The sequence below is a fragment of the Eurytemora carolleeae genome, unplaced genomic scaffold (assembly GCF_000591075.1).
Source record: "Eurytemora carolleeae unplaced genomic scaffold, Eaff_2.0 scaffold879, whole genome shotgun sequence".
NCBI classification, from domain to species: Eukaryota; Metazoa; Arthropoda; class Copepoda; order Calanoida; family Temoridae; genus Eurytemora; species Eurytemora carolleeae.
The window spans coordinates 131734-141750 of NW_019396810.1; the positions used below are offsets into that span (position 1 = coordinate 131734).

At 32.6% G+C, this 10017-nt stretch overlaps 1 protein-coding gene across 1 annotated transcript; it reads right to left on the bottom strand.

The window, feature by feature from the left end:
• Positions 1-661: 661 nt before the first annotated feature.
• Positions 662-8357, bottom strand: LOC111708920 (F-box/LRR-repeat protein 7; the record flags this gene model as incomplete). The annotated part of the gene is given in 6 exon segments (XM_023482425.1): positions 662-1260; positions 2001-2092; positions 2429-2556; positions 3765-3835; positions 4426-4659; positions 7289-8357. Coding segments are annotated over 6 exon segments (1845 nt in total). The 3' UTR covers positions 662-1009.
• Positions 8358-10017: the final 1660 nt, after the last annotated feature.

A 10017-nucleotide genomic window follows, 5' to 3' on the forward strand; every position in this document is an offset into this window, starting at 1 on the left:
TATGAATATATTCTCAATTTCATGTTTTTGTCTCTATTTATGGTTGCTTGAGAGGCAGGGGCGTACACAGGGTTTTTTAAAAGAGGGGGACTTAATCTTGATAACCCGTTTCCCCCCTGGGAGCCGCGTAGTTTCACTTGTCTAGGGGGGCTCAGCCCTTATAACCCCCCCCCTCTTTACGCCCATGGTGATAAATGGGCAATCTTGCGTCAGATGAGTTTATGCATGGTTGTTTCTTTAAACACAGATTTAAACTATTTTGTTTTTGTTTCGTTTTGTTTTTTGTTGTTTCTTGTTTTTGTTGGCTAATACTTTTTAAAATCACTATTTCCAAAAAAAATTTCAGGTAAATCTAAAAGCAATGTCAATCAAAAAATTTAAAAAATGAAAACTTGGGAAAACATACGAGTATTTATATTTATTCAAATATCAAAAAACTATTTTTTTTCTCTAAACATTATTTTAAACAAAATTAACTAATTATATATTTTATCACAGTTTTTTATCAATTTAAAATATTTTAAAAAATTCTGAAATTAACTTTAAAATAATAGCTGCATTAATTGCATTTGCATTTTTTAGAATTCTTTATAAAATCGTGAATATATTTTAAAAGGCGATCTTTAAAAAAAACATTAATTTCTAATTAAAATTATCAATTTTCTTTATAGAAAAACCAAAATCACAGAATTAAAATGTAATTGATTTCAATTTTCCTCTGTGAAATAACTTTTTGGCACAAATTATATGTAATTTCTGAGATTTTTGTCACAAAACTATTTTGATATTTTGATCTTCATAAAGGATCTCTGAGTACTCTATAAATTCTAATTTCCAACTTGATGTCGTGGGCCTTTTATATTTCAAAACTATGAATGATGCTGAAGCAAACGGCTAAAGTTTGACATTTCATGGCTTTTCACCATCAAGTCGAAAAGCCTAGTACCGTTGTAAATAGGGCATTCCCATCTTTACTTGAAATTACGCTTACAGTCCCTTTAAGAATTATTTAAAGAGACAATGCAGGATTTGTATGCTCAATAATACATCTTCTGCAGTTTCCTCTGACCACCCTACACCCCTGAATAGTTACCCCGCCCACATCTTGGATATTCAGCTGCTGGAGGCCCCTGCAGTAGTAGGACAGGGTTGCCACGCCCCTATCCGTAACCTGAGTACACCCCTTCACACTTAGTTTCTTCAGGTTTGGACAGTTTTCAGACAAACTATGAAGTCCTCCATCCGATATATTGCATTTACCTAAATACAGAGATAAGAAACTGATTTATTTCTTAAATATGTAAAAAATACGAAATAATATTTCAAGAGAAAACATACAAAACATCTTAATTATAGGTTGTGGGAATATTTCCCCCATTAAAAAAAAATAAAGTGTTTATCATTACATTTCTTTGTGGACGTTTTTTCTGATTTCTATCAAAAATTATACTAATTATATCTAGAGATCTAAGTCTAGCACAAGAACTAGATAAACCTACCAATATCTAGAGATCTAAGTCTAGAACAAGATCTAGATAAACCTACCAATATCTAGAGATCTAAGTCTAGTACAAGATCTAGATAAACCTACCAATATCTAGAGATCTAAGTCTAGTACAAGATCTAGATAAACCTACCTATATCTAGAGATCTAAGTCTAATACAAGATCTAGAAACCTACCTATATCTAGAGATCTAAGTCTAGTACAAGATCTAGATAAACCTACCTATATCTAGAGATCTAAGTCTAGTACAAGATCTAGATAAACCTACCAATATATAGAGATCTAAGTCTAGTACAAGATCAGATAAACCTACCAATATCTAGAGATCTAAGTCTAGCACAAGATCTAGATAAACCTACCTATATCTAGAGATCTAAGTCTAGTACAAGATCTAGATAAACCTACCTATATCTAGAGATCTAAGTCTAATACAAGATCTAGATAAACCTACCTATATCTAGAGATCTAAGTCTAATACAAGATCTAAAAACCTACCTATATCTAAAGATCTAAGTCTAGTACACGATCTAGATAACCATTCTATAGATGAGTCTGACACTAAGCCACAACCTCTCAAGTTCAAATATCTAAATATTAGATCAAATTAACAATACATTAGAAAGTATTTGAACTAAGTAGACTGAGTTGAACCACTTGAATTGGCGAAACATGGTTAAACTATTTCATAATATTTGGCCCAAGAAGTTAAATCTTTGTTAATCTTGAAAATATATTTTCTGTTTGAAAAAATAAATCTTAACATTCTCCATATTAATTGCAGTTACAAATTTTGTAAAAATAAATATTCAAATAATAGTTTTAAATCTGCAGGAAGCCGTTCCATTAACATTTTCCACGGGGGTTTTAATGTTGGTGGAGGGGGGGGGGGGGGTGTAGTTCAATATTCTTATTTATTTCTTTACCTAAGTCTGTAACAATGTCTAGCTAGGTTTCTAACTCCGTTATCTGAGATAAGTTCACATTTAGCCAGGGACAGATATCTCAGGGCTGGGCCTAACCGGCCTAGCTCACTCAAACTCACATCAGTCAACTTAATACAAAATATACTTTTAAAGGGACTGTAAGTGTAATTTGAGTTGTCTTTCCATTCAAAGATTACAATGCCTGATTTACATTGGTACCCTTTGAAACCTTAATCTGGTATAAGATATGGAAAAGATCGTCGTTTTCCTGATCCGAAAAGTGTTTTATTCATATAATTTCTCCATTGCTTCTTATAAACAAGAATTGCGCAAGAAACTTTTGCAGAGAAACTTCAAATGAAAAAAACAGTTAAAAAAATCACATGGATATCTAATTCATACTTGATTAACAGCTTTTAATTTTAACCCCATATTGGCTGGGGGGTCTCAATCTATGCAAAGTGTTTAAGTGGGCGTGCCCCCCCCCCCCCAATAGAAAAAGGCCTTAGAGTAAAGGTATAGGGTTGCTATGCATGTTCATAGCCCAAGCTTTCAAGGCCAGCTCATTGAAAAATAGATCGCATTACCTCATACAATTTGGATGCGAACTGCGAGTAAAAATTTAAAAAAAATGTTTAGAAAAGTATTTTGACAAACTTTAAGTTGTCTCAGCTTTAATTTTTCGAGAGCTTTTAAAAAATGTATTTTTGTTATCTGTAGCTTTAATCATAAAAAACTTTATGGGCTATTTTAATTTTTTTAAACTCGGATTATGGCCTATTTACCAGCCTTTACCCTATTCATTAAATGTCAAAAAATGTCAAGGTATGATAGTTGTCAAAAAAAGAGTGATAAGTCAAAAAAAGGCAAGGTGATAGTTTCAAAAATGAGAGTGCTATAGGGCAAAAAATGCATGGTGATAGTTTCAAAAATAAGAGTGCTAGGGCAAAAATGTCAAGGTGTGATAGTGTTTGCTAGGGCAAAAAAATGTCAAGGTGTGATAGTTTCAAAAATGAGAGTGCTAGGGCAAAAAATGTTTAGGTGTGATAGTGTCAAAAATGAGAGTGCTAGGGCAAAAAAATGTCAAGGTGTGATAGTGTCAAAAATGAGAGTGCTAGGGCAAAAAAATGTCAAGGTGTGATAGTTTCAAAAATGAGAGTGCTAGGGCAAAAAATGTTTAGGTGTGATAGTGTGAAAAATGTGTGCTATAGGGCAGAAATTAACAGATCCCGCCTGTTTGAGTGACTGTTCTAAATCGGGTATTTAATTAAATATTTCGTTGTTTTGCGGCTTAAACAGATCATGCTATTTTGTTCAAAACGTTTTCTAAAAATACCTTTATACAATCTGACACTGATAATTCTCTGAGGAGTAGACAGTAGGAGGAGACAGATTTTATTCCAACATCTGAACATTTAATTTATTTAATTTCTAAAGAATTGTGAAATTATTTCTGAAAGAGTGCTAAATAATTTCTCAATACACATATATTCTAAATTGTTTTTAAATTACTTTGAACTTTATTGGGAATTAGAAGTCATAGAATATTTACTTTAAAAAGATTATTGACCTATTTGAAAATCTGCAAACTACCCTAATTTTTGGAATCAGAATTACAACCAATTAACAATAAACTGTACAGTCATAATGTGTCCCTACGATTAGGGCCAGAATAATGTAAAAATTTATAACAAAAAAATTTCGCTTTTGATTCGTTTTTTTTTGCATATATTTTTCCTCCAGGTCCAAATTTGGCATGGATGGGTGTAAGAAAAGCAAATGTTTAGACATTTTATAAATATAAAACTTCTCAGATTGTGGAACCTTCAGAAGTCCAAAAACCTCAAAAACGAAGAAAAACGATTAACAACCCTAAATCTGGTACACCCTGCGGAAAACAAGAATGTGCACTATGATGTGGACACCCTGTAGATTATAAGAATATGCACTTTAATGCTGGATATCACCCTGTAGAAAAAAAGAATATTTCCCTATACCTGTAATCAATGAACATCTCCTAAGGAAAAGGAACTGAAGCTGAGGACAGCTCTCCACCACCAACCTCAAGCTGAGGTCATCCAACCTCAAACAATCCGACATATCCAGGTAGGTGAGTGGAAGCCTAGGGGTGGAGGAGGAAGGGGAGATGGGCAAGGGAACGCCTACCCCAGACACTAGCAAGCAGCCTGATACATCCAGATGATCTAGTTCTTCACATCTGCTGGTTAAATCTACAATATTATAGCTTTAGTAAAATGTTTAGGTATTTTTAAACATTAAAAAGGAATGTCTGACTAGGTATGATAGTTATGCTGAGAATGCAGTATTGTACAGACTTTTATTCATTTGAGACCTGTAAAAACAAAACGTCTCAAATAAATCCTAAAAAAATTCTCTAAAATAATGCATTCTCAACTCATCTACCATATCTACACTGTAAACTTATTACATGTCCTGATTAGTCCAGTGAGCCAAAAACCATTATCATTTTGTAAATTTTTTGTATTGATAAATTTACTTTTTGTTGGAATACTTATTTTTGATATTTATGTATCTTAATTTAAGGGTATTTTTGACAAATTTTTACTGAAAGAGATAAAAATAGAACTGAAAATAGTCAGATAAAGACAGGATGCATTTCGCTTAAGTTTACGTGAAAAGAGACCACATCAAGGTTATAATGCAAGGAAAGTTAATTCCACTTGCGTATATATTGAAACCAGTTCTCTCTGGGCGGAGTTTGTAAACAAGAATAGAAGCATCAGTTTTAGCATTAGATTTTGATAATTTTGAAAATTCACAGAAATGTCTTATGACCAGAATATTTCATTGATTTTTTTTAAAGATGGATCCCATGTCAGGCTTCGACATCCATTCGACAAACATTGACACTTACAATTTTTTTTGGTTTTGTTTGTAATTATTAAGCGTTGAATATTTGTATAAACTAAAATTAGTTTTATTTTGAAAATAATATTTTCATAAAGATTTAACAATTAAAGAAATACGGAATAAAATTATATTCATGTTATGGAGAAAGTGTTTGACAACATTTGAAAGGGCGTATACGCAAACGTATAGTTTAGCTGGTCTGTATAGAAATATTGAATAATAATAATAAAGATAATTAGACCCAAATCAGGCTCTATATACTCTATACAAACTCACATTGTAAATAGAGTGAAAGTGTATACTATGCTGAACGGTTTAAAGGGACTTTTTTTAAGTGAGTCGTCTTTAAGTAGGTCCGATTCGCGTTGGTACCCATAAATCCTTCATATGAGTAAAATAAGAAAGATATCGTTGTTTTACTATCTTGAAAAATAATTATAAATGGAGGATAAGTTAACAATACGTTGGTAATCCCTTTAAGAGCGTAACAGATAGATTTATGATTTAATAATCACAATTCTGTATCAGATAGATTTATGATTTAATAATCACAATTCTGTATCAGTATAGATTTATGATTTGATAATCACAATTCTGAATCAGATGAATAGGTTAATGAAATTTGTCCTTCAGCATTTAATCATGTGTGTCCGTAGTTAATGCTCAATTTTCTAATGGCCTTAAGACAAAACTGGTTAAAGGAATTATTAAAAATAATTTTATTTCAAGTCATGGCTTGTTGGAGAAATCAATGGTTTAATTAGTAACAAGGAAATTAGTTATTTTTTATTTTTAATTTGAGGAGTTGGTACAATTTACAATCTTAAAAACACGAATTTGAGGAGTTGGTACAATTTACAATCTTAAAAACACGAATTTGAGGAGTTGGTACAATTTACAATCTTAAAAACACGAATTTGAGGAGTTGGTACAATTTACAATCTTAAAAACACGAATTTGAGGAGTTGGTACAATTTACAATCTTAAAAACACGAATTTGAGGAGTTGGTACAATTTACAATCTTAAAAACACGAATTTGAGGAGTTGGTACAATTTACAATCTTAAAAACACGAATTTGAGGAGTTGGTACAATTTACAATCTTAAAAACACGAATTTGAGGAGTTGGTACAATTTACAATCTTAAAAACACGAATTTGAGGAGTTGGTACAATTTACAATCTTAAAAACACGAATTTGAGGAGTTGGTACAATTTACAATCTTAAAAACACGAATTTGAGGAGTTGGTACAATTTACAATCTTAAAAACACGAATTTGAGGAGTTGGTACAATTTACANCTAATTAGAAAGGCCCAGAATTGGGGGGGGTGATTGTATTCTGAGCTGATTCAAAAATTTCTTGTCATGCTTTGTGCATTGATCTGATAATAGATCTATGATTCATAAGGTCTGACCTATTACATTTATTACAGGCATTCTCCTCAGGGCTAAAAGGCCGAATTCTGCAAATTTTATCGGAAATACCAAGTGATGTTAAAAACTTAATTATGCACGAATTTCAAATTTCCAAAAGGAAAATTTAAGTGACATGTACATGCTGTTAAAGATTCACAACCATTGTCCTTGGTTTTGATTTACAAAATGGAGAATTTTACTTTCTCAATATTGAACAACTTTTCTAAAAAGTTTATTTCGGATTTCTAAAGCAAAGAAGAGCAAAAAAGGAGCCCAATTAAAATAAAAAATGAATGTTTAAAATGTAAAAAAAATTAATTTATTTTAAATGGAGTTCTGTACAAAAAGAACTTCTGCCCTGAATTCTATTGCATGAAACCAAATTAAAATTATCAGAAATAAACACTTTCAAATCTCAAATTATTGATCAGATAAAGCTTTCAAAGGTACCGTTGTGAATCGGGCATTTCATGGAGAGTCAGTTGAAATTACGCTTACAATCCATTTAAGATTACGTTCACAATCCCTTTTTGAACTCTCCTGAACCTACCTAGCAAACCTCCATTTGTAATCTCTGTGCACAGTTGAAGATGAAGTTGACCCAAAGCTCTACATCTGCGCGCTATCAGCGCTAAACCTCTGTCGGTCAACCGACTACAACCATTCAGAACTATATTTTTCACCGTACTGGCGATATTAACGCCGTTCTTGCTGATAATTTGAAATATGGAGCTTAATGATCGGTCAACATTGCGGTTCTCTCCAGTCAAACAAATTGATCGCCAGAGATCTGGTTCCCAGGTGAGAAAATAAAACCGTCTTGAAACCCGGGCAGCAAACATCAGATCTTTCGTCGTGAGAAAGGAGAGAACTTTCACAACAAGTTCGTCCGTCAACGTATCAAATACATTTGGCCTCGGACGCAGTGTTGGGTTCGGCCGGAGATAAATCGGTCGATCCAGACGAGTGATTCGAACATTAGGCATAGCTCTAACATTCCATAGATCAATGCTTGAGGCTGTATCAAGGCTGGATAATGAGGTTGTATCGTATTGCTGGTGGGTTGGAGGATGAACAGGTACCCTCGGAGGATCGGAGTGGATGGAAGAATTATCGCTTCTACTGTAGCAACTATCCGAACTCTGGTTTTTCTCCTCCAATCTTTTCAGCTTGCTCCGAACCCTTTCATTGTAGGGGTTCTGTACTGGAGCACAAGGGGAGGAGCGGTTATTTTGGGATCCAAACCGTCTCAGCTCCATGCTTGTGAATCCCTCCTCATTTTTCAGCTCCATGTTTACGAAATCTTCTTGCTGTCTAAGCTCCATGAAAGCCAACTCCTCTCTTTGTCTGAGCTCCTTAAATGAGATCCCCTCCTGCTTATTTTGCTCCCTGGCTCCCTCCGATCCTCTAGGCTTTATGTTTTTGTATCCCTCCTGCTGCAGTTTTTGCTCCCTAAATCCCTCCGATCGTCTCAACTCCACGGTATTGAATCCCTCTTGTTCTTTAATAAAATCCGGTTTATTCCTCCAAATCTGTTTCTCCGAGAATACCGGAGATACTTGATAGTTTCTCCGTTCTCCGACCGTGAGAGCTGAGAACCCCGTCCTGATGGATTCCATCTGAAAGAATATAAATGATAAGTGAGTGAGAATTTGCCGGCCTTCAATCATTTTGAACGGATGGATATGACCTCGCAGTAAAAACTGGGAATTTCCATCCTTCTTGTTTTAAAGGGTGTCTCAGAAAAAGAAGAAAGGAACTTTTGTAAAAAAAAATAATCTTACTTTTATCACAATTAATTTTTTTGCCTTTTTAGATGCCTAAGGTCCAGAGGTGGTTTTTATTTACATTTTTTTTGGCGACCCTGTAATTACCTCCGGGTTACGTAGGGTCAGACAACTTAAGTACAAGGAGCTGTATTGTTGCCACCTCCCCAATTCTTTATTATCTGGACCCAGGGTTTAGACCACCCCGTTCTATCTAATGTTTGTCACCTACCGACCCCGCAACCAACCAATTTTCTAAATCCTTAAATTTTGGGTTTGACTATATTGGGCATTATTATACTGTGTACTCAACGTATATATGAATAAACTTTTATATTTTAATTAGTCACTTTTTTTCAAGCTTTCAAAACAGTAAAGACACGACAAAAATCCTTTACATTTTTTTAAATATCCAACTAACGACAGCATTTAAAAAATACTAACATGTTATTCGAGGTTCGTAATTTAATTCTAGGGATAACACAATTAGGATTTTGTAGATAATTTCGAGCAATATATTCTAAAATTTCTAAATGCTTTCCGGTAGTTCGATATAGTCCTAATTAGAAAGGCCCAGAATTAATTAACTGTTAATCAGACGAATTTACAATAAAGTTCTTACAAAAATATGATTAAAGGGACAGTAAAGGAAAAATGAAAGGGGGTATAGGCTGAAAGCTAATCACTTTAGCTTTTCATCGAGACCCTTGAGACGCCTATCTGAAGTTCCTAACTCGAGAGTTGATACAAAGCTGTTTCAAACTTGTACGAAAATGCATATATATACAATTTCGTATAGAAATAGTAGGGTTAAACAGACCATGCTCAGAAAAACAGCAACCAATCTGAAAAAGATGATATCCCAGAGAAAGCTAATTGTAATTTAGGTTTACTTTTATATTTGTTGTTTCTNCTTAAATGTTAGTATATCTAGTATCTCTAAATATTAATATTTAGTATCTCTTAAATGTTAGTATATCTAGTATCTCTAAATATTAATATTTAGTATCTCTTAAATGTTAGTATATCTAGTATCTCTAAATATTAATATTTAGTATCTCTTAAATGTTAGTATATCTAGTATCTCTAAATATTAATATTTAGTATCTCTTAAATGTTAGTATATCTAGTATCTCTAAATATTAATATTTAGTATCTCTTAAATGTTAGTATATCTAGTATCTCTAAATATTAATATTTAGTATCTCTTAAATGTTAGTATATCTAGTATCTCTAAATATTAATATTTAGTATCTCTTAAATGTTAGTATATCTAGTATCTCTAAATATTAATATTTAGTATCTCTTAAATGTTAGTATATCTAGTATCTCTAAATATTAATATTTAGTATCTCTTAAATGTTAGTATATCTAGTATCTCTAAATATTAATATTTAGTATCTCTTAAATGTTAGTATATCTAGTATCTCTAAATATTAATATTTAGTATCTCTTAAATGTTAGTATATCTAGTATCTCTAAATATTAATATTTAGTATCTCTTAAATGTTAG